A 26,593-nucleotide genomic window follows, 5' to 3' on the forward strand; every position below is an offset into this window, starting at 1 on the left:
CAAAATGTGCACCAGAAGTGCCAAACCACTAAGCTACAGAGGTTAGGTCTCTTTCTAAACCCCATGTATATTCTCAGTGAACTGAAGTTTAACTAAAAACCAAGTGGAACACAATTACAATTAAGATATTATTTTCCAAAAAAGAAAATCATGTTACATCAGTTCTACTGAGCACTCTTTAATCACTGGATAATAATGTGATCCAGTATTAATCAACTTAGTTTCTAATTCTTACACTTTCCACTTACAGGGTTTAGATTACACCATTTCCTTCCAGAGAGTTAACCCCATTCTGAACATTTTATAGGTTTATATTATGCTCACATAGTCATGGAATGAAGACACTTAATCCACCCAAATAAAGGTAATTTGGAATCAATAGTATGCTTCTTTTCCTTTTCTCTGTAGATTCAATTCTATCATCAGCATTTTTGGTTAGACATATCAATTTTCTTTTCTAAAAAGTTATAACTTGTAATTCTTCCACACAACTCACTAACTTAAAAATAGGTATTTCCAAAACATCCTAGGAACTAAAGAAATGAGATTTCATGGCTTTTTAAAGCATTCCCTTTTCTAAGTTCTAAGAGACTATTAAATTAACCATAATAATTAAAATACTATTAAGTGTACTATAAAGTTAAATAGAAAGCCTAAACAAAGTTATAATTATAAAATAAAATAGATTTGTGAAAAACCAAAACGATTTTGTAAAACAGTAAAATTCGCAGATGACAAACTTTTTTGTTTGTCTATTTAATGGAAAAGAATATTCTAAATGTATGGCAATCAAATCAGAAAAAGAAACATTCTCTAGAAGGCAAGAGATAACTTTAGACTAAGTTGATTTTACTTCTATTTCAACTAAGAACCATATCTAGTAGGTATAAAAACCACATGTAAACATTTACAATCTACAAACAATAGCAGTTTATTGTGCCAGAAAATGAGCTCAGTGTTTTGTTAGTTATTGTATTTATTTCTTAAAACATTGTGATAGGCATTATTACTTATGGCTGAAGAAACTGAACGTAAAAAATCCAAAGAACATTCCCAAGGTCATATAGTTGAAAAACAATTCCCTAAAATTTAACCTTAAAGTAAAGGAGCAGATCCAGCATTGTACCCCAGGTCTACGTAACTTGAAAGTCAGTACTCTTCACCACTTCCATTGGACTTCATCCCAAAATATGAGAACAGCTGTACTCTCAGGTATGTTCCAAAAGAGACAGATACCCAATATTTTTTTATAAGTGAAGTAAACACACAAATGAATGAAAAGCAGGAATGAGCACATTATGTAAGGGAAGTAACACCAAGCCAAGAGCCAGAAGACAAGGTTTCAATTCATTGTTCTACTACATTCTAGGTGTCCTTTGAGCCTCAATATACAGATTTCTAAAATACAGGCTTTGGAATGGCTATTACAGCATAAACTATTGTGTTTACTACATAGGTACATACACACAGAGGATTCGATTAGTAGAAGGGAAAGCTTAGGGATTTAGTAGGTCCTTGAGTCCACATTCATTATCAGTAGGGCTAGTTCCTAGCCCTATTCTGAGTGTTGGGGCTATTTCAGTGACCAAGACAAATGTTCTTCAAGTGTGTATTGGGAGAAGAGAGGAATAAATAGATGAGAATTTCAGATACTATTAAGCATAACAAAGAAAATAAAGTAGGATAATTTAATAGAATGCCTAAGAGGGGTTTAGTTACATGGAGTGCTTAGGGAAAGCCTATCTAAGGGGCTACAATTGAGTTTAAGAAAAGGAGGCTTTTGTGCAATTTTATGAAGGAAGGGTGTTCCTGTCAGAAGGAATGGAAAGTACAAAGACCATCAAATGGAAATGAACTTGCCAAGTCCAAGGAGAAGAGAAACAGAAGCTGTTTCTAGAGTTTAATGAACACGAAGAATGTTGGAAGAGGTCAGACATGGAGGCAGTAGTCACATCCTTTGGAATCTTACAGACTTTAAAAAGGAATCTTAAATTTTTTCTAGTTTTATTAGAAACCTTTTGTGTTTAAGGCAATAGATTGTTAAAATCTGACTTAGATTTTAGAAACGTTAGCTCTGTCTATTGGGTAGATTATGGGAAATAAAGAAAGAAGAATAAAGGCAGGAAGAACAGGTGTAAGTTTGTACAGGAGTTTAGGCTTAGGGGACAAGAAAGCCATAGTAGCTCAAACTAAAGTTGTAGGAATGAACATGGTGAGAATTATGTACATTCGGGAGGTATTTTAGAAGTGGAGCCAATGGTATCTTATGGAATGGATGTGGAGTTTGAGGAAAGAAACAACCCCAAACGGTACTTTTAAACTGATGTAAAACAGTATCTAAACAGATTTTTCACAGTACCTAAAAAAATACACAGAGTAAGAGAAGGGAAGAACCTACAGATCGTGACATAAGGACAGCTGATAGATGAAGGTGATTTCCTTCATCTCAATAGCCAGCGATCTAGAAATTCAAAACATGGTAAAAAGAGACACATAGAAATAAATAATAATTACCAAGCCCAGGGTCTCTCATAGTCAACAAAGAAATAAAAACAACAAATTCAAAGCATGAGAACATTTTAAAGCAATAGAACGCTTTACTATAAAGTGGTAAGTATGATTAATAGGCTTCAATCACCAGATTGTACCATCCAGACACGTGATCCTGAAATTACAGTCATATCCAAAACATCCATGACCTCTACACTAGAAAAGCAAGCCTCAAGGGGAGTGTGGAAGACCCATATGAACATGAAGAACCGCCAGAATAGGGAACGATGCACTTTAATTGACTAAAAATACCTTATTATTTGCTAAAAGTGTTTTACAGGAATGCAGCACCAACCACTCACACGATAATGAAAAAAAATGGAAAACAGAAAATTACAGATTACCACAAAGGGTTCTTTTCTGCTTAAAAATGCAGATGATCTTTTATCATTCAATTGCTACTATACAGATACATGCACTTTCAGTTTAGTTAAGATTTAAGTACACTGCTTTCCTATACATGCCAGTTAAATATTATGGGTCTAATTTATAGAAACTTATGCTAAGTGAACTAGATTTCGTAACCTTCCAAATAACATACGATTTTGTTGTGACATTTTAAAAAAATAAAGGAAAAACAATGCGCAGAAGCAATGAAAAAATTACTTCTTCAGAAGATAATCTGTCACAATATAAACAATGAGAAGATTCGGTATTCTCAAAGCTGTTAAGTACACTGCCTTACTTCCTACAGCTATAGGAATGACTACAAAGAAATACTTGTAAACTAGATAATGACTGCTGATCAAAAATTGCTTGCACACATTTAAACAACATTTCAAGAAAGGACTCAGATAAAGATTGGAAAAAAGACACTTTTATAAAGGCTGTGTATCTGATCCTCGGTACTGTTATAATAGTCATATCGTGAACAAACGTGATAGTTATCACAAGCGCTCCAAGAAAACTGAGGTCTGGTCTCCAAATCTGGCCTGAACAGAACCGTGGCCAGTTTCAAGGAGCAGCCACCTGATTCCCAGGTTTTTAGATGGCCTCTGGGGTGGTGAGCTCCTGGACGAGGTGGCTACGGGCGACAGCGGTGTTGTGTCCCATTTTCACATGCGTCTGCCAGCTGGCCAGGGTATGATTTGACAGATCTTCAATCATGGATATTAGAAACCTTCATTAGTCAATAATAATGATAACAGTGGTAATGATTTTAAAACTTTAAATTTTCTTAACAATGCCTCTTATCTCATACTTCTTACCAACAAATAACCAAAATGATCAAAGTGAATTTTAGTTATATGTACACGTATAATCAAGATACTCCATAATCTTTTGAAGTTTTTTGGGTTTTTTTGTAAAATCTCTCTATTCTAGAGTAACATTGGCCTGAAAAGGCCTAATTTTATGAAGCCTTGTGAAGTTTCTAAGTGCTTGAGGCTTTTAGTCCAACAAAGTATTCTGCCTGAATGAATGTCCTGAACAGTTAAGAGTCTAAGCTAGAACTAACTTTAGAGCATTTACTTTGTAACTGCTCTGTGGGTAAAAACACCGGCCGGGTGATTTGGACTCTGGTATCCTCAGCACGCAGAGTGCTGAAGTGACCAAATCTGTGGGGTTAACCTGAGTAATAACATACTATCGATAGAATCATGAGATATGTCTCTAATGTGTCCAGTCAGGCAACCAACACATGATAACTCATAGTATATTTAAAAATAATAGGCAACCTTCTTAACTGCAAGAAGAGCATGTTTAAGGCACTGTTCTAGCTAGCTTCTGTGGAAAAGAGGAAAATATTTCCTAAATTATTTCTTGAAATGTGTTAGGCACTGTGCTAGAAACTTTACTAAAGTTATTTTATTAATCCTCACAACAACCCTAAGAGACAAGCACTAACTTCCCCTACTTTACAAATGAAGAAAAGAGGACTCATACACAGCACAGACAAGGTATAAATAGAAATCTGTTCAACTCTCAAGTCATGCTCTGTCTGCTACCCCCGGGCAGCAAAAACTACAGTCATTTTCCCCACCCTCAAGGCGATTCCAGTCTTGCAGGGGAGATAAGTCAAGGAGTAAAGGTAAAATGAGATAGAAAAGGATAAAAGTTTCCTAGATTTTACAGGAGAAACTACTTGTACATAAAAAGGATCATTTGCTTTTAAAGACCCATTGCACTGTCTCTACGCTAATAGTAACCCTGACCCAAGAAAAGTTAAATTTCAGACATGTAAAGCAAAATGTGTATCTCTAGATGATCTCATTGAGATTTACAGAGATTTCTGCCCCTTTAAACCAAATGACCTATGGGTAGTCTGTTTATATCTAGGCTGCTATAACAATCTTTTTAAATAAATATCTACTTTTCTCCTTGATTGTTCACAAGGCAAGAGGGAAAATAATGGATGTCACTGGGGTCTGACATGTAGTCCTCAGCATTCCAGACAACTGAGCAGAGAGACGCATTATGATGTAGGACACACAGCACCATGAGTATGGAGGCTCGTAATACTTCAGAACCTTAGCAGGAATTCCCTCACCGACACATCTAGCAAACAAGACCCTGCTAAAAGGTCACTCTGGGCCCCGTCAGGAGGGAGGCACGACTGGCGGTCAAGCCCTGCCACCAAACACGCCTTCTGAATTGCCATCCTGAAGTGAAATGCGTCACTACTACATGATTACCATTTCAACTGTACCTACCACAGAGCAGATTTATTTGTGATTTGCTTTAATTAGGCAATCTTAGTTTTGTTTCTTCAGTAATTGATTTGAACACAACAGAATTAATAACTGTCTCCTCTCTGCGCGCACATTTCTTTCTGAACGAGGCTGTCTGACAGCACTCAGACAGAGGAGGAGCAAAACTATCCAGGCAGTGATGTGCATATCTTGTGCTTTATCGGCAATGCTCTGGGCCTTTTCTATTCTCCTGGATAAAAAGCAGACTAAAAGCATGCCCTTCCCAGAAGGACGACTATTTAATGTAACATGTTGGTGGGATCTGTTTCTTAGTTGTTTCATTTGAGGTTTTTCTCATACTCTTTTTATCTACTAAAATAATGATAGATAATAATAATAATAACGGCTACCATTCTGACCATCTCACCACGTGCCAGCCACCATTCTGGAGACGTTACATGTGTTATTTATAATGTTTGCCACTCTTCTGAAAAGGCAGATATTAATGTCTCTGTTTTACAAACTGAGACTCCAAGAAAAGTATGTAAGTGTCACACATTTGAAGTTTATTAAGGCTCACTTTTTTATACTACAAAAGGAAGAGGAAAATTCATTCAGTTCTGTATGTTTTTTTAAATGTTTATTATTTACTAGTAACAAATAAAAATGCTATGTAATGCCAAAAGAGTAGATTCCCCTGAGACTGTTTAAATAAATGTTAAGGTTAAGTTTTAATGAGCACATTGTATGTTAGATGTGAAAGTATTTCAGATAATATAAAGTATCTTACAAGCAAAATGTTACTTTTAATAGGCTTATAAAAAGTTTGTTTTCTTAGGAAAGTAAAACACATACTCTGATCTTGTTTTTATTACTTATGGGCTTAGCAAACCTTTCCTTTAACAATAATACATGTGTGAGTTTCACATGATAAATTTTTACTGCAGTATTATCACAAGGTTAATTTTGAAGAGTGTTCTAGTGGGTAAAAGCCCACTTGGGAATTCTAAATCTCTGACAGAGCAGGATCTCGAGAAAGCCTTCTGAAACACTCGGGGCTTGTGTCTTAGATACTTCAGAAGGAAAATGGAAAACAGATCAGGGAACAAAAACTGGATGCAAAACCCCATCTCATCTGCTCCGTATCAAGTTCCTTCTTCGTTGCCACCTCCCAAGAGGAAAAAAAAGAAAAGAAAGCAGAGAAAGTTCTTACTGTTTCTGGCAGGTTTATGGTCTCCCTAACTCCCCAACACTCTTTCCCACTGACTTGAAGTAAAAAGGCAGATGAAGAACAAGACCAAAGTCTACTGCATGGGTGACAATTTACTAACACAACCAGTTAGGATATCTCTCACACAATGTATATATTACACAGTCACTTTCACAAAATACAAGAGCAATAGATTAGTCCAGTGAGGCCATCTGTTAACACCACTGGTTTACAACAGAAAACAATCTACACTTGGTGCAACTGCTTTTTTTTTTTCTTTCAATTTTTCTTTATTGTTGTTCAATTACACTTGTCCCCATTTTCCCCCATTACTCTCCCTTGTCCTACCTGCCCCCCACCTCCAGCTTTCGATACCCCCCACCCCATTGTCTTTGTGCGTGGGCCCTTTATTCATGTCCCTTTCCCTTCTCTCCCCCCTTAACCCCCTTCCCCCTTCCCTCTGGTTACTGGCAGTTGGTTCTTTACTTCTATGTCTCTGGTTCTATTTTGCTCGCTTGTTCATTTTGGTACAATCACCTTTTACATGGCTTCAATCTTCCAGTCTCCCCACTCTGGATATCTTTGAACTCCAGTTTTCCTCACCATCCCCCACCATCTTCCACTCCCTGGCTTTCAGATCCAGAAGAAATTCGCTTCTTTCTATGGACTCTCTCTCAGTATTTATCACATCTTCTACCAGAAACCATTCTTATCCTCCAGCCACATTCCTCATCACTCAAGCAGGTAGCTTCTTTAATTAACTTATAAATTCACATTTTTTTCTTAATTTATGCTTTCTAAAAGAAGAAAAAGGAGGTGGGAAAGATCTTATTTTTCATATGCCCTACTCCTCCCTCTACAGTCTAGGGGTGTGCAACCCACAGCCCACGGGCCACAGGATGGCTATGAATGTGGTCCAACACAAAATCATAAATTTACTTAAAACATTATGTGATTTGTTTTGTGATTACATGTCACAATGTGTTTAATGTGTGGCCCAAGACAACTCTTTTTCTTCCATTGTGACCCAGAGATGCCAAAAACTTGGACACCCCTGCACACCTACTAACTCTAGTGCATTCTATGGCTTGTTTCTCATTTTTGGATTCATCCTTTTTATTCTTTTCGAGCTAGGTCTCTTCTATGTTCTCTATACTTCACACCTCTACTCTTTTCTTTCATACGAATGCAGTCATTTTCACAGGCCGTATTCCCACTAGCAACATACCACAATTGTCTTGCTAAAAACAATGCATCTTCACAAGTTTCAATGTAAAAAATTAGCAATACTCAGGAAAGTTTTAAGTTGATAACCATGAAAAGGCAACTATATCTCTTTTTAAAAAGTAAACAGGATTATCATATACGACGTAGAACAAAGTAAATGTAAGTTTTAACTTGTTCTACTCAGATTCCTCCCGGCATCATAACATTACAGCGTCTCCTTACCATTGCAGAAGTACACTTATATGTACAGTGTTTACATCTCAGGCTATGAATCACTAAAAAAAATACAGAGTATATAGCTTTGTTTGCACATCCCACTGTATTATCCCCAGAAAGAAAATACCTTACATTCGGACTTAATCTAAAGCAATATTCCGTAAGTCCATAGACAGCAGTGGTATATGACAGTCCCCCGGCCGGCATTTATCACCAATGGCAGTTGTCTACTTTGATGAGGCTATACTATTGCTGAAATTTCACTGTTAGACCTGTGTTATCAGAGGTGTCACCGGCTCTCTTACTGAATAACTCCGTACTTTATTTATTTGAGAAGATGGTTGACTGGTTTGTTTTTTTTTTTTTTTTTTGATTACACAAATAATAGATCTTTTGAAGAAGACCCAAACAATGTAGATCTATCTAGAATAAACAATTAAGCACCCAGTTCACCCTCATGTGCCCCAAACTGAACTCTATCAAAAGTTCAGTGCTTCCGCCTGATACCTACTTATTCTTTGCATTTACACATGCACGCACATATGCTTTTGAAGCATAAATGGCACTTTCTCTAAACATCCAGTTATAAGAAAGCAATTATTGAGCTAACTATAGTTTCTCTGATTTGCTAGAGAAATACCATCTCTTCAAATCTGCTGCCAGCTATTGGACTCAAATGGTCAGACCAACTAAGACTACTTTACTTCATCAAAAATGTTTTATGCAAACAACCTTACTGTAATAACACTTTGTGTATAATAAGTTATTTTAAATTGTGTTTTGTTGGGGGACAGGGGCGTGTTTCCTTTTTGCTTGTTTTTGTTTTCAAGGAACTGAATCCAAAAACTGCCATTAGGTCATTAATCTGTCATAGTTCAGACAGATGGCAATGTGTAATTCATATTTTGAGAGTTTAAAAACAGCAGACTCCCCAAAATACCTCATATTTCTTTTTCTAGCTCTCAGTTATATCCCAACAGAATCTATTACTCCTTTCAAATATTTTGCAAACATAAAAGAATTAAATTTATATTACCACATAATACATTAGCATTAGTGTTTTTAACATATTTGTAATTTTAAAGCAGTACCTAAAATGATTATGTACTATTTCCTACTTTTAATACCTAAACATGCTTAAACAGTCCAATTTCTAATGATCTAACTAATCATTTATAATAAAAATAAACGGACCTATTTTAACCAGTAATTAAACATATATGTTCAGGCCTAAAAGCTATAGGTAAAAATGATCCTTTTTAGTCAAAAGATAACATATATTGAAAATAAGGTAATCTACGTCTATCTAGATGATAAAGATATTAACATGTCTGATTAAAAGACTTATAAGACATCTTATGAAAGAAATACATTTCATATGTAATGAGTAAATATTACTCATTAATGTTTGTTTTAAACAACAAAAACAAATCAGTAATGATCTTCATAAGAATGACCATAACAGAAAATGCTTTATATAGTTGTAGAGAAATGATGCCTCTTTAAACTAAACCAGAAACTTGTAAAGTTAATTCAAGGAAACAACGCAATATAGTAGCCTAGCTCTTCAAAATCTGACCAAGCCCTGCATACTGATGTCTTAGAAGCAGGGAGAGTTGACATAATCAGGTGTAAGGAGAGTTGCGGCTTCCGTGATTATATGAGAGCAATGACAAAAATGTCAAAGGTGCAGACACCCAGAATGTTAATTTATTAGAACGTGACTTCACACTGATTAATTATGTGCTCCTCAAAATATCTACAGTGCGTAACAGTTAATTGAAGCATTCCATTTTGTACATGCTACTAAAAGTAGTTTAAACTATGTGATAGAGAACTGATTTTAAAATTATCAGCATGTGGACTATATACTCTAAATTTGCTATATAAAGATATCAGTAATTTGGATGATGATGATAACCCTAAAATATTCACGGAAGCATTTACATTAACTTGTGTTCTACTGCACATGATTGTATATAATCGGAAAACTAAAGAGCTTTAGAATCTTAGAGATCCTCTTTTTCTTTTTTAAATAGAGAGTCCACAAATAGACCCACACATTTATTATAGTGTGTTGATTCATGAAAAAGCTAAGAGTTTATGAAGTATAAATAGTTTTTTCAACAAATAATAACTGAACATCCATACTGAAAAAATAATTTGATTCTCAATGCAAAAAAAAACAAACAAATCCCAAAACACAAAAAACCTCAAGCCTAGGTGACTGGTAAATCTCAACATGAAAGGTAAAACAATACAGTTTCTACACACTAACATGCAAGACAATCCTTGTGACCTTGAGGTAGGTACATATTTCTTAAACAAACAACACAAAAATATTAATTTTTTGTTATTCTGTTTTAAATTGAAAACTTTTGTTAATCAAAAACACCATTTAAAGGACTGAAAATACACACTATAAAAACTAAAATACGGCTCTGGCTGGTGTGGGTCAGTGGATTGAGTGCAGGACTGGGAAACAAACGGTGGTGGGTTAGATTCCCAGTCACGGCACAGCCTGGGTTGCAGGCCAGGTCCCCAGTAGGGGGCATGCAAGAGGCAACCACGCATTGATGTTTCTTTACCTTTATTTCTCCCTCCTTTCTCCTCTCTCTAAAAATAAATTAATTAAATCTTAAAACAAAAAGAAAGCTGATCTAAGCTTTCCTTAAAAAATTGAAATGCATATATCCTGAAAATGACTCATACCAAGAATATTTTTGAAACTCCTACATTAAAAAAAAAAAAAAATCAAGTTACCTAACAGAGAAGTGACCAAAAGACTTGAATAGGGACTTCAAAAATAAAAATTAAAATCACAATGAGATACATCACACACTTCATAGTGGCTAAAATTAACAGACTGCCATTACCAAAAAACCCTAGAAATCATATATTCTTGTGAGAATGTAAATTTGGAAATCTGTAAATCTGGTAGCAATTTCCAAAGCTGAACAAACACATAACCTATGCCCAGCCAACCCACTGGTACATATAAAAGTTATGAAATACAAATATGAGTGTGACAAAAATATGCACAAGAATGTGTATAAAAGCACTATGTATAATAACCCCAAACTAGAAACAATGTCCCTAAACAGTACATTAAGTTAACTGGGAAATGAACACATAATAAGATATTATTCAATCGGGAAAATGAAGAAACTACAGCTTCAAAATTCAAAAACATAATGCTGAGTGAAAGAAGCTAGAAAGAAAAGAATACATTCTGTCTATATTCATTCACATAGTTTTCTTAAAGTTTAATCTTCATTGAATTTTCCCCCTTACCAGTTAGTCCCCTTATACCCCCCTACCTCCAGCAATCACCACATTGTGGTCCTTGTCCATGCGTCCTTTCTTCTTTTTGCTCAATTCCTCCACCCCCTAATCTCCAACACCGCCCCCAGCTGTCATCCTGCTCTGCATCTGTGAGTCTGTCTCCATTGTCCTTGTTAGTTCAGTTTGTTCATTAGATTCCATATATATGAATAAAATCATATGGTAGTTGTCTTTCTCTGACTGGCTCATTTCACTCATCATAATGTTCTCCAGGTCCTTCCACACTGATGCAAAGGCTAAAATTTTCTTTTTTTACGGCTGAGTAGAATTCCATTGTGTAAATGTCCCGTAGTTGTTTATTCACTCATCTACTGATGGACGCTTGGGCTGCTTCCATACTTTGGCAATTGTACACAATGCTGCAGTGAACCTAGGGATGCTTATGTTCTTTTGAACTAGTGTTTTGGGTTCCTTCGGATATATTCCTAGCAGGGGCATCGCTGGGTCAAAAACCAGACCCATTTTTAATTTTTTGATGTATCTCCACACTGCTTTCCACAGTGGCTGCACCAGCAGGCATTCGCCACAATAGTGCAATAGGGTTCCCCTTTCTCCACATCCCCACCAGCACTTGTTGCTTGTTGCTTTATTAATGATAGTCATTCTGACAGGTTTGAGATGGTGTCTCATCGTGGTTGTAATTTGTATTTCTGATAATTAGTGACATTGAGCATCTTTTCATATATCTATTGACCATCTGTATGTCCTCTTCGGAGAAGTGTCTATTCAGGTCCTTTGACCACTTTTTAATTGAGTTGTTTGTTTTTATTGGTGTTGAGTTTTATAAGTACTTTATAAATTTTACATATTAACTCCTTATCAGGTGTATCAATGAACATGTTCTCCCATTCTGTGGGTTGTCCTTTTATTTTGTTGATGTTTTCCTTTGCTGTGTAAAACCTTTTTAGTTTGATGTAGTCCCATTTGCTTATTTTTCCTTTTGTTCCCCTTGCCTGGGGGGCATAGCTGATAAAAAAATCCTGTGAGCAATATCTGAGATTTTGCTGCCTATGTTTTCTTCTAGGATTTTTATGGTTTCAGATCTAACATTTAAGTGTTTGATCCATTTTGAATTTGTTCTTGTGTGTGGTATAAGAAGGTACTAATCAGAAGATTACAAAATCCTTTTTAGAATGAGACATGATTAACATATGCATATCCAAACAGAGAAAATAAGTAAATTAGGGTTTAAGAGTTATTTCAACATCTAAGAAGTCAAGTTTCCAAATTTCCTCAAATATGCCAGAAGTACATTATTTAAATACATGCGCACAACACGCTAATCATAAGTAGTTCCTTAATTTAATAACTAATGACTGGGTTTCTACGATGTTCCAGTACGGCACCATATACCAGGGATGAAGAGAGAGATGAGACACGGTAATTTTCCTCAAAGATTCCATATGCAAAATCTCCAATTCACTTCTTTGTAATCAATGTGTGACCCCAAAATAAAGCTGTATGTTTTGAAAAATACTCTTAAATTCATATTCAGTAATTAAGATAGCCTTCCCTATTTACTAAGCTAAAATACTGTAATTTTCTATAAAATCTCTTTGCTATAGTCAGACTACTTCAATGGTTTCATGAATCTGGTGTGATGTCTGCTCCTGCCGACCTATAAACTAGAAGCCCTTCTAAATCCCCAGTTGACTTAAGGTGCCTTTCTCAAGTGGCAGTGCTATTTTCTATCTTCTTCTATAATCAACATTAATACCTCTTAAACTACATCCCCTCCAACACTTCTGTGAATGGAAGTTTGAGGTTATGGTAATAGTTGGGATATTCTTTATAGGCATTACAAGAGTGCATTCATAGAATTAAGCTATAAAATCAACATTTAATAAATGTAAAATTACATTAAAGAAAATAAATGAATCTTAGGCCCGCACAAGAATTGGTTGTGACCTGATTATATATAGTAATATAAGTTAAAGACTGAATCTTGGGGATTTGCCAAGGAAGCTGAGGGAAAAAAAAGAAAAAAGAAGTATTTTGGCTGAGTATCTATATCTAGGAATCTAAATCCACATCCATCTAGGGAAGAAGGAATACAAGAAAGCACTTCAACCACCATGATCCAAATGGCAAAGTATCTCTAATGTGACGGTGAACATATCAGGCTCTCTTAGTGTGATGCCATTAAGTACTTGAATTACATAACTAACTTCCTTTGTACTGATTCCTTGCTAACCAAACGACGTTCGCTGATTACCCATAAAGTCCGATTCACAGTAACAAAATGATCTGGTCAGGCCAACTGGAATGATCCAGATCCTATGTTAGTTGGTTGCAGGGTTTTCTTTTGTTTTCTTTTTAGGCAAAGTATAGACATACGTTGGCATTATGATTTTCAAGATCAATTTCAGAGTTTTTCAATGTGAGCCAGCCCTGAGATATGAGCCTACTTAAATGTGATGCCGACCAAGTTTTGGAACTCGGAAGGCGGAGAGCCTAATCTTGCATTATGAAAAATTTCTTGGGGATGTGCTCTCCTGTGGAAACCTATCTTAAAAGCTGGTTTTATTTTTGTCTGTTTTATTGCACATTTTCAAATTTATACAATTTTGAAGAACTCTCGACGTTAAAAGGTGAGAAGCACTTCATTCATCTATAATGGATATAAATCAAAATGAGCACGTCACACTTATTTGCTTCTAACTGCAATAGGATTACCTCAAATAAGTATCTCAAAAAACAGCTGAAAAAAATCTCAAATAAAACATGAATTCATTTGAACCCTGAAAGATAACATCCTTCTCTACCCAAAACACTAAGATTTCTTATGCCCCAGTATCAGCAGTTCATCACACAAAGTAAGTGCTTAATAAATGCTGGCTGGATCAATGTTTAAAAGATGAAAAATATCTCTCTAGAGAGTTCTGTATGTCCACATACAGGAACTCTCAGATGAAGTATTTCCATCATTAACATGCGTTTGGAATTCCATGATGTCTTGGGTAATCAAAGCTCACGTTTTTAAGATGAAGTTTCATAATAGATATTTTTGAGGTAATAAATATGTTAAGATGTTTTTTATATAACTTTTTCTTCCCTCTAGGTAATTTTACCCCAGGTAGCATGACATTATAAACTTTTTAAAAATTTAAGTATATAGCACACCATTTTCAAATAATATATATCATGTATATATATTTATCTCAAAGTTTTCAAAAAAGTTCTAGACAACATTATTCAATTCCTTGACTATTAATGCAGCAGAACTGCTCAGTATTTAATTAACAAGTTATATATATAAATATATGAAATTATATATTTACTTATCTTTATAAGTTATAGAATAAAGACAAATCATTACAGTAGAGGCATTGGAGCAAATGGCACACGTTAGTCTTATAATTTTTAAAAATGCGTAACCATAGAAGGGATGACATTAAATATGTCACGAAATTTTAAGAAGGGCTGGCATATTTTGTTTAAAAATTAGTGAGTCAATCACATCAACTAATCCAACTTCTGAGACTAGCATAAAAGGACTCCATTAAGCAAAGAGAGTTCATTAAAACCTGTGCTCATACATTTCAATATAGAATTTTGATTTAATAGGGCAGTCATGAAAGTAAGGTCACTGATCAAATGCTGAGAATTACTTGGGAAGTTTTTTAGAAATACTAAACTATTGTTAAAGCAATACAGAAGGAAAAGAAACCAAACCACAAGATACATATTAGATTTCTCTTAATTTGGAAAATTCACGCTTGCATCTAATCTATCCACCTGCCTGACTGCTATTCTTTCCCAAATTCTACAGGTACTTCAAACTCTCTGTATCTAGAATAAAACTAAACTAAATATTTTCCTCGAAACCTGCTCCAGTATTTCCCATCTCCCTGATGGGACCTATTGCCATCTATCCAATAGCTTAGGGGTCATCATGAACTACTGTCCTTTATCCTACTGCCCAAGTCCTATCCACTTGAAGCTATTACATATTTCCCAAATCTTTCTCTTGCTTATTATCCCCATTGCCACTAGCTTGCATGACTTCCCACTCAATCCTTTCAACAGCCTGTTAAAGAAGCCCCTGCCTCAAGACTGGTCCGCATCCAAATCTTTGTTCCCACACTGCAGCTACTGTAATCCATGTCAATCAAAAGACAAGTCACCTGCTTTGGCTCCCTTGAAAATGAAATCCAAGATTCCTCTTATACAAGATATGCCATCATGTTGCTTTGATTAATTCTCTAGAGTCATCTCTGGCCTCAGGTTCCTAGACTCAAACTTTACAAATCCAGAAATCCCAATCCATTTGGATTTCCCAGAATGTATCTGTTACTTCTCAGCTACCATTGTAGGTGAGTTTACTGAGAAACCTTCTACTTCTCTGCTAAATCCTATTCATTTAATATGTCTCAGCTCTCGGATGTCTTCAGAACTAGTACCCTCCCTGCCCCACTCTCCACAATAGTTAGAACGCTGAGCTTACCACGGTTTGATGCCCTGTTTAGAGGTCTGTCTTTCAAACTAGAGTGTAGGCTCCTGAGGTCAAGGATGGTATACTATTCACCTTTGGATTCACCTTACCATGCCTGACACATGAAAGGTAGTCTATCAGTATCTGTTGAATCAATCAACTGGAACAATACAGCAGCATGTCAAATGCCTATTAAGTGAAAATTAAGCTTACTTTAAATTTAAAACACCTTAACTATTAGCAACAAGCAGGCCTACAATCTGATTTGTAGCATCAAATTGAGAATTTATGGTACTATCAGCAGCCTCAATAAAGTATAGTTTTAGATGCAGACTCTTTAAGAAGCAATTGGTTCTAGATACAGATAGGTTACTCTGTTAAGAGGACTCTTTCTTTTTCCATTCTTAACGACAGGTGTCTTTGGAACACCAATAGTAAGTAATGATTTTTCTTTACATATAACCAAATGTAAAACTCAGGAACACTGAAACTAATAAAAAGAGTTTCTAATAAATAGACAAACTCCACTCCTTTCTTAACCAAAATCTTCATAGATACTTTAAACAATAGAGGGTTTTTCTTTGACTTTACCCTAAATTATTAGCAATGCCTGCCTCTGTTCCATGGACCTATGTAGTAAAAAGGAAAGGAAAAAAAAGACCTGCGTTTCAAACGTCTGGATTTGACAACAAACTCTTTCTCCTTATGAGTCATGGGGCAGTGAAAAAGTAACCTGACTGCTCTGATAGCAGCAGCGATTACTTATTTGATGAGCCAGAAACTGTGCTGAGCATTTTGAATATATTGCCTCATTCCAACCTCACAAGAGTCCACTGAGGTAGGGATTGCTTATCCCCATTCGACAGACAAACTAAGAGATGTGAAGTAACATGCATAAGATCATAGTACGTTAGTGGCCAATTAAGAATTCTAACACAGGCCCACAGAACTCCAAACCCATACCTTAACCACTGACCATCAGTTTTCTGTATTATAAAACAGAGGAACTATTAACCTCACAGAGCTGTTGTGGAAACTAAGTGGAATAATATGGATACATAGAGAACAGAGCTAGGGGCATCCTACAGACACTCAGAAATTATGCCCCTTTCCCATCTCTCATTCCAGTAGTGATTAAACATTTATAATAAGGGAAATAGTTCCTCAATACTCCTTACCTACTTCAAAGCACAAATATTTTCACTATTGATTAATCCACAGAAGGAAAAGACTACCGGATCAATAAGTATATTTGATATAAACAGATAAAAGCAAAGAAAAACAACAGATTCTATTCATTTCAGGACTATGACCCTGCTATTGATTTTTTAAAATATCATAAGATCAAAATATATCAATATTCAAAGTTAGGGGAGAAGAGCATGAAACCCAGAGATCTCAATCCACTAGGGCTTGAACTAAGACTCCGTATAGAACCAAATTAACTTGGTTACATTTTTTTTAATGTATTTCCAGCGGGGAAGACAGGTTTGGAAAAAGATAGAGCCAATAAGGATAACACTTCTATAATAAATTTGTTTTGTTTCTTGAAGACTGACATTTATTCTTACTCTGAAGCAGCCTAAAAATGGGGGAAGGGAAAAATAAAATACAAGAAAAAAATACAGCATTTTTTGTTGTTAATTCTCTGCACATTCATACTTCCTTTGATTCCCTCTTCTTTCTTTCATTTGGTACATAGCCATGACACTTACATCTGATAAGGCATAAGAAATCAAATTTAAAAAATCAAAAAAAAAAAAAATCAAATCAAACTTAAAAAAAACAACAACTTCCTAACAAGTGAAAGCTAAGGTATGTCGGGTATCTACACAAACCTCAACGCTACAATTCAAAACAGTGAGTTTTTGCATCAAGCCCACCTGACGTTACAGTAGGGTGTATCCTCTGGAAATCCAACCAAGGGTGACTGCCAAACTAAGCTACAGAAGACAACTCAGAAAGCTGGTGAGTCCCACAATATGTTATTTTTATAAGTGCACTAGAGAAAGATTAGCTGATATTACTCCACCCTGATAATAACCCTCTTCTACTTCTGTAATACTGCTTTTGTCACTAAAACATGGGTCAGTATCGGACACGGTGAGCATCCTGACATAATGACATTATAGAGAAATATCAGTTGAGTAATCCAACTACCTCACAAGGTATTATCACAGTTTTATGTCCCAATCCTGACAACTTCTTCCTTCTGCTAAGGGACCTAAAAGGCCAACTGACTTCTTTCAGCTTCCATTTCCACATATGAAAAATGGAAATCAGAACATAGTTCTGCTTCACTAGGTTCTAAAAATGGAAACTAAGCTAAAAAAATTAATGTGAAGCACTCTGCAAAGGATAAACTAGATTCCCTGACCTGATTATTGGTCAGTCTTATAAAACTAGAATTACTACTTCTTCCAATTCCATACACGCCACCTGGCCATCAAACTGACTGATAAATAGTATTGACTGCAAACTTGAGCCACATAAGGATTTTAAAGTAATAGAAACAAAGTTTGTGGCAGGATGTATTTCCATTCCATTTAACTATCTCCAGATAAAATTCACTCATTGGCATTGTAAAGGTAGATAAGGAAAATAAAATTAATTAAAAATTTTTGAACCTCAAAATTCTTTTCACAATAGTCAGCAGCAGGTATAGACCAGTTTTAACCCGATCCTGAAGCAACTCTGCAAGAATTGGAAATGAGCTAGCCCAGAAACAGAAGGAATCACAAAGCAAGTCTCATCTGATGGGCCGAAATACAATATGGATTATTTTTATATTGTTCTGTCTGAGTTGTCTGTCTCAGATTCTTAACTTCCAGGATCTATTTTTAAAATAACTTAACACTGTGTATTTCCAGTAGCCATCAAGGCATGTACTGTCATCCCTGACACCGAAGACTGTCAGCAGACTCAATATGTACACTAATGATCTCAGGCAACAATGCTCATCTTCTTATCAAAGAGATCTTTATTTCAGAAGAAAAAGTCTAAGGTTCTCTAAGAAATTCATTCTAAAACATAGGAAGTCGTCATTATAAAATGTTAAGATCACGAATACCTCTTACTTCTTTTTAAGGTTATCTCACAGGCTGAATTTTGAAACCAAAAACTGTCAGGCATTATAACATTTTTAGTTCTCTCCCATGTTGCCGATGCTCTCTTCTAGCCCTGTCAAACAGTGATAGCTGCTGTCATTATTTATTATACAATAGCTGGCAGCGAGTTGTACGGATACTCTTCATCTCAGAATAGCCATCAAATAACCTAAACAAATGACTAGGATCATAGAGTAAAACTGACCACTTTCCTAAAGCCAAAATAAGTGGGCTATCACATCTTATCAATACTGTACTGCCAGAATGTTAGTTATTTTATAAAAATCAAAGGTTTTAATTCTTTTATTTTTTTCTAAATTGTTTGAAAATGACTTTTTCCCTCTTACACATATACTCCTGTCCTCTCCTAGCTGCTACTGGAAGCCATCTAGCAGAAAAAATTTCACTTTTACTTTTGGCTTTAATACTTTCAATCAAAATTACAATTCTGTTTTTGGAAGCAACAGCCTTTCAGGAACTATATATTAGGATATAAAACATGCAGAAAATAAATTAAGTTCTTTGCTTTTAATGAAGTCAACAATGCATGCAAAGGGATTTACAAAAACCAGTGATCTCAGACACAAGTGATTTGACAGGTCACACACACACACAAAAAATTATTTCAAGTTGCAGGAAAATACGAGTGACAGATTCTCGGTGTCCTGTTCAAATTAATAGACAAGAGTCTCCTGCTACTACTTTTTTGCTTTGGCAATATCAAATGCTGATATTCTCCTAGATCTAACAGAAAGGAAAAATGGGTATCTTCTGCATCTAACACCTAAGTGGGTAACCTAGATACTGTAAATAGAGGCTACATAAAGGATGCAAGACAGCTCTGAAGTGAGAGCCAAAATATTTAACCTGCAACTCTTTGGAAAAGAACGCGAAAACATGTGCAGCTCAGCCAAAAACCATACTAACATGAAACTGCCACAGGCTAGTAAGTTTTTTTAAAAAAAAAGAAAAAAACAAAACAAAAACCTCTTTACCAAACATAATGCCAATGTTATTGGGTGTGAAAAGCCCAAATGTCAAAAGCACAGCTCTTATGTGTTCAAACTGACCAAGCCTACACTCTGCACTGTGTATTTAAAGTATATGGGTGAACTACCTTTTTCAAGCCGGTGCTTGCTAAACCAGAAAAAAATTCACAAATAAAGGAGACAATTAACCAATTAAAAAACATTTTCCTGCTGCTATTCTAGTGGTGGCTAGGGGATAACAGTCAAAAGTCTATGATTAACATTAATATCCACCCCGTATAGTCAATGTTTCTAAAGCCAATAGTTAAAGAGTTGGCTAACAGAAATTGCATATTCAACTATCTTTCCTCTTCAGGAAATTATGCAAAAATTATCTGAGAAATAAAAAAATCTATTCTACCAAAGAACTAGTAACATAGTTAAAATGTTAAAATGTAAAACTTGTACTGCTTATATTACAGTAGTAATATAACTTTTATCAAATCTATAGCCAACTAGCAAAAAATAAGTTAATGCTACAAAATCCATTATAAGTGATTAGCAGTATAATTTAATATACATTCACTCACTCACTATTAATTTTTCTTTCTATGTAATAAAAGAATTTCAACAACTGCTTCTAGAACGAAATCTTCCTAGAAAGTGTTTCTCATTAATAAAAAGAAAGAAAACTATTAAATAAGTAAATTCACATAGTTCAATCAAATTTCAAGTCAATAGGCAGAATCACTTAAAGTTAATAAATTGCAAAATATATTCAATAGTATTCTATATATTTTTGCTTATAATTCACTAGTCTTTACTACTTACAAAAAGCCAGTAGCTTTAAAATAACCTTAAGTTTTGAGAACTGTAAGAGGGAATTAGAAAGGAAAATTTGTTCTCTCCAGAAAATGAAAATTAAGAATATGCTTATAATTCAGTAGATGATTCATTTTCTTTACTTATTAAATCTTCATTTTGAAAAAGGAAAGAAAATGCCTTTCCAATACATATCACTCAAATAGAAAACTTCTAAGTTAAATATAAATTGGACATCCTATCTAGACAAGTATATAACATATACTAAAACTATAAGGGAAACACAAGATTTCAAATTTTGTTTGAATAGGAATAATAGAGTGTTTGCACTTGATAACTAAACTAATAAAAACATTATAAGAGAACACAAACTAGGGCTTAAATTAGGTTGTCTTCTGTCACTGACAACATGTAAGTTGCTCTTTTATTACACAAAAAACGTTTACTATACCAATGAATGACTCTTCATCAAAAATAGTAGCCTAAACTGTCTATTCCTGTAAATTCAAAACACCCTTCCAAATTTTCTCAGTTCTTTTCTGGATAGTCCTAAACAAAATACATTCACTTTGTTAGAGAAATGGATGTAAGTGACTTCTACAAATTTTCAATTACATGTAACTTCCAACACTTTGGAGGAAAAACTTTCACATGTTAAAAAAAAAAAAAGCAAGTAACACCGCAATTCTGCCACTGATGGATTAGCTTTGGACCAATGCAATATAAAATTACTTAATTTTTTTACTGTGGAGAGTCCTCTGGACGTGACGTTTCCATCCTTTTCTTTTTAATCCAACAACAACAATAAATCTAGTCATAAACCTGGCAAGTCAAAACAATAACCAGAAAAGCCTAACATTTCTTACCTGAGACAGGTAAGCACCAGCTCCCAAATGCCACCTTGGGATAGTTCAGACTAGTAAGCAGACTCATGTTTTATGATACTAGAAGGAACAGGAATAAATCTCTGTTGTTCTTTCTTTAGCAAAATCTATAGCAGCAGCTACAACAATGTGAGAGGACCCCACAGACCTAACAAATTCAAGTCTGTCGCCAGAGAAATAGGAAAAAAATCATAAAAAGAAGACTTACTGCTTGTCATGTGACTTGGTGAGGCATGCTGTCCATTGGGTGTGCTTGAGGTGAGGTCAATGGCCATATTGGAGTGCTCCCTTTCAGGTGAAAGCTCATTGTCACCTGCTTTCACAAAATAAAATGTTTTGGTCTCTGTTCTTGGTCATATAACATCGAATTACCAACTCTGTTTCATACATGCAGTGACACGAATAGCCTTAAAATTTTAATGTAATACATTTTTCCCCAAAAGAAACTGTAAGGAAATATCATTTAGAAATATACAGTAAATGAATGAAATAATGAAAAGCCACAGCCAGCCCACAATAAAATAAAAATACAAAACTTCATTATCATGATAATCTTAACTATAAAATAAAGAGGAATTAGGAGTAGCTGATTTCCAAAGTACCCTTTAGTTGAAAAATATAAGCTTATATTAATATCCAATTTAATCATTGAAAATACAGTATTTACAATGAGCATTTTCCAAAATGCTGGCTGAGATTTGGATGTTTGAAAGGAGAGTTGGCAAAAAAAAAAACATGTCAACTTAAGGAAACTAACTTTCTTTCCCAGTATGTGTCCGGAAAATTAGGCTACTGAGTAATAAATACTTAGTACGCTCCAGATTAGTAGACATATATTTAACCTGACCTATTCTAAACTTAGTAATCAAGTCGGAAAGTGTGGATATTCTAAGATACCACTGATTTACATGCTACCCTTAATATAGTAAGTATATTTCTATATTTTCTTCTATTTCATTGTATGCTGTTATTTTATCAAACTCATTAAAGTTGGAACTGCGAACTGATAGAAAATAAGAGTATAGAACCTGTGATAAAAACTTACAATTGACAAGTTATAAAACACAGGTAATACAAAAGCATAATTACCGATAAAAAATTCATGGAAATGAATACTTACACGTTATATAGCCATCAATAGCGTCTGTTTCCATAGTCAAAGTGCAGTGCTGCAACACAAAAGATTATACCCTTAGCACAATGATTCCTTTCAGTTCTGCCATTAAATGCTTAACTTATTTGAAGCTCCAAGCAGTCAGCCCATGTTGAGGCTGCTGCAACCTGTGCCCAAGAAACATACTACAGTGTACTGTATGTGCTCATTTGCAAGTCACTGAACTCTTTCTGCAAATGATCTGATTCCTGCTGGAGATAGGATAGGAAAGATAAGTGTGCTGTGAGATGGGCTGTAGCAAGAAAGGAATGACTCTGTTAATCAGAATATACTTGATTCGAAGGAAAAAAAAATAGGGGGTCCCATCTCACACGTGCCAGCTTGAAATGGGATTTAAGTATTTTAGCATCTTTACTTCCCACAATCACACTGCAGTTTGAGGACTTCCCTAGTACACAGATAGCTCTATTCACAATTGTTGCAAGTTGGTTCATCATGTTCTAAGAGGGAGGGGGGAGAACAAACAAACAGAAGAAAACAAAAAAACAAAACAAAACCAAAAAACTTAGTGCCCAAGCATGTCTTTAAGATTTCTGCAGTAGTTACCCAACTCCCGAACTTGTATTGACATTTTAGTCTACCCCCAGTTCTCTGTAAGCACCTGTTCAACGTAACCTTAATTTCCTGCCAGAGTATGGTTGGATACAAATGCCAAGTTTACTTAATACATTCTGATTTTGAAAATTTCATAAAGTTTTTGCTGTTGGGAGGGGAATCACTTTTTCAAAGTTTGGGGAATTATTCTCCTGTATGAATGACGCAAAACAAGAACTTAATTCTCAGAAACAAAAGTAAATTGTATGAGATGACACCCCCTAGCTTTGATTTTACATAATGAAAAGATCGATAAGCTAACTGTATTCTTTGAAGGAAAAAGTTTAAAGAATTGACATGTCCTGAGGAGATTTTTACTTATTTTTTTTTTTCCTTTGGCCCTGGTCCTTTTTGCCTTTAGTTTCAAAACTCTCACTGCACCAGCAGCTAAATTATTCACAATGAGCCATTTCTGTATTGATCGCCAAGTATATTTAGCCCTGGCTCCTGGAATTTCTCCATTACTTACTGGAAAACAGGCAGCTTCACTTCTTGTCTCCAAAACCACTTCCCTTCTCCCTCCCCTCCCCTTCTTCACCACCACCCTCCCTACCCCCCAAAAAACTTTTCTTTCTTTCTTTATGGAATAATCAGATCAAATTCCCAACTCAGCCACTACATAGCACTTAAATTTCAACCTGCTGTACTGTTATCAAATTCTTTCAAATTATGATTACATAAGGCTTTAAAGAAAGGCATCCGTAAAGTTTAAAAGGGGCGCAGTTTCTTCGGATATTTTACAAATGAGTTTATCTCTTTAAAAATGTACACATTTAACACACACATATTAAAAAGAAAGAAACGTCAGGGAGAAGCGAAAGAAGTCTGCCCCATCAATGAAATGGTTATTAACCCTCAGAGAAGGAAAGAAAGAAAAAGAAAAGGAGAAAGAGAAACGAAATGTACATACAAAAGAAATTGTCCTTTGATTAAAAAAGATTCATCACCATTTCCAGCTCTGTCGGGAGATCTCAGCTTCTTCTAACCCCTCAAAGAAGAGGTGACAATGTCGGGCTGAAGATAAACGGAGAGAGAAAGAAAGAAGTTTTTTGTGTTTCCCCCTTCTCTCCTTCCCTCCCTTGCCCCCTCCAAGCCAAGCCCCCTGCAGAGTTCAAGGCGAGGAGGAAGGAAAAGCACTTTACAGGTGGGTCATTCCGAGCCCAAATCCAGCAAACAGATCCGCTGATAAACAAAACCAAGAAATGAGAGAGAAGGAACACCCCCCTTCTCCTCCTCCTCCACCTCCTCCTCCTCCTTCCACCCCTCCCCCTCGTCCCTTTGGGATGGTCTAGTAGGAAAAGTCACTCAGGAATGGCACCACGTACTTTCAGGAAAGAGGAAAAAAAGAGAGAGAGAGAGAGAGAGAGAGGTCAGTCAGTGCTACAGCAATGCGATTAACAAGAAGAGAAAAAACTTGATCCACCGGTTCTTTAAGAATCGACCAAAAGCTAAGACAAGAAAACTGAAAGAAAAGGTGGGGGGGTTGGTGGGGGTGGCGGTTAGAGGGGAGAGACAGTCAGGCAGAACCCAGCAAGGCACCTAGGCCAACTTCACAAGACTGTTTTTCGCCCTTGGCTAAATAAATAAATAAATAAATAAATAAATAAATAAATCTTAATTTCATCTCTTTCGCCCGTACTAGAATCTGTCAGAGTGATTTAACTGCTGCCTTTTCACATGTGTCATACCTGTGTTTTTCTTGTTTAATTCCAACATGATCTGCATATTAGCTTCTATCTGGACAGCTGCAATGTATGCCAAGCTACCCAATCTTTCTTGGAATTCAAGTTAAAACAAAGCAAAACAAGTCCAAATCCATGACAGCTATAGAGATGAGAACTGATTAATCGATTAACATCCCAGAAACAGATTACAGGCCGTGGGGGGGCGATAAATTAAGGCAGAGGACATCATCCTCATCCCGATTCCCTGAGCGTCCTTTACAGAAATTATTACCCTAATCATAACCACAAGCCATCCCTCCCGGAGAAAAATATCTACATTATTATTACTGGTTAACAGCAACAAGTCATTTGATCACATCACAGTGCAAAACGAGATGCTATATAATTACACTTAACTTTGAAAACACTCCCCCCCTCTGCAAATCAGACACATATATTTATATATAATCTATGAATAAGAAGACAAAACAAGAGCTGTTCTTCACCACGCAAAAGCCAAACGGAGATTTACCTCAGCAGGGCATGCAGTAAAATAATCCCATCACCCTTTTGTTTGTGTTTACTGTTAGTGTGTCCTCTCTCTTTCTTTCTTTCCTGTGCCTAACGTGTGTTTGTGCACTGCAGTTGGTGGTGGAAACTAAGGCAGTGGATCTGTAGCTAAGGGTAATCCTGTTTTTACTTCCTCCATCTTCAGCGAGGAGCAGGGTTAGCCCGGGACAGCTGGTCAAACCCCGAGAAACCGATCCGCCGCCGCCGGAGCACATCTCCCCCGCCGGCCGGGCTCGCGCAGACGCCCGCGGGCGGAGGGCGGGCTGGAGGAGGCGGCGGCGGGCGGCGGGGCCCCCGGCGCGGGCGAGCGGGCGGACGTGCGTGCGCGCGCGTGTGCGGGGACCTGGGCGCCTGTGCGTGTCTGAGTGTGTGAGTGTGCGCGCGCGGGCAGGCAAGGGAGCGTGTGCGCGTGTGCGCGTGTCTGCGCGCCGGGCCGCTCGGCGCGCTCGGCAATCGATTACAGGACAAGTGCTGCCCGGCGGCTCGGCGACGCGCGCACTCCCTCGCGCCCACCCGCGCGCCCGGCTGCGTCGCCCCCCGCCCGGCAGACCCCGGACGGCGAATCCCGCCCCCAAAGCGGGCCCAGGTAACCCGCTTCCGAGAGTGCCACCGCCACCCCGACCCGCTCCCTCCGAGTCACGATAAATCTCACGTTCTCTGCCGGCCGGGAAAGAGGGGTTGCAGCGGTGAGGGGAGGCTCATTTCGGACGCGTGAAGTTTTCTTTCCAACTGGGATTTGTGGCGAGGCCGGGCGACGGGAGCTGACGGCGATCCGGGCGCCCGACGCGGAGCTCCGGGCTGGGCGTCCTGGCCCGAGTCGGGGTGTGCGCGTGGACCCACCCACTCAGGCTTCGCAATAAACTATGCGATGCAATTCCAGTGAATGGCACCATATAGACCAGGACGCGAATCAGCACACAAGGATCCTCAGGAATGGATTGGGAAGGAAATTCAGGTCTGAGATGAAGCTCAACTCTTACTATTTTGGAAGTGCTTTCCAGTGCAAGTTTACAATTAGAGTATTTGTTTGCGTTTTTCTCCCCCAGGCAACTGCCACATCCATCAAAGTCGAAGGAACGCGCGTGGGTCCAAAAACTTGTTAGGAGTAAAGTGTTGCCCATCAATATCATCAATTAGTTATCGCACAGCATTTTTATTTGGGAAGAACTTAAATAGATCGTCCTGTTAAATGCGTGT

The 26,593-nt window shown here is 36.7% G+C and overlaps 1 protein-coding gene across 24 annotated transcripts in view; it reads right to left on the reverse strand.

Moving 5' to 3' along the window:
* IKZF2 (IKAROS family zinc finger 2) overlaps positions 1 to 26,259 on the reverse strand; it is a 138,472-nt gene extending 112,213 nt beyond the window's left edge. For 2 of the 24 annotated variants that reach the window (XM_053919050.1, XM_053919051.2), the window contains exons 1-3: positions 24,110 to 24,289; positions 22,515 to 22,563; positions 21,603 to 21,710 (exon numbers count right to left, since the gene is read on the reverse strand). In XM_053919050.1, coding sequence (XP_053775025.1) covers positions 21,603 to 21,710; positions 22,515 to 22,563; positions 24,110 to 24,112 — 160 coding nt within the window. In that variant the 5' untranslated portion in view covers positions 24,113 to 24,289. The other 22 variants (XM_053919037.1, XM_053919043.1, XM_045197960.2 and 19 more) reach the window with 22 other exon arrangements.
* Between the last annotated feature and the right edge of the window lie 334 nt (positions 26,260 to 26,593).

This window comes from Desmodus rotundus, chromosome 2 (assembly GCF_022682495.2).
Source record: "Desmodus rotundus isolate HL8 chromosome 2, HLdesRot8A.1, whole genome shotgun sequence".
NCBI classification, from domain to species: domain Eukaryota; kingdom Metazoa; phylum Chordata; class Mammalia; order Chiroptera; family Phyllostomidae; genus Desmodus; species Desmodus rotundus.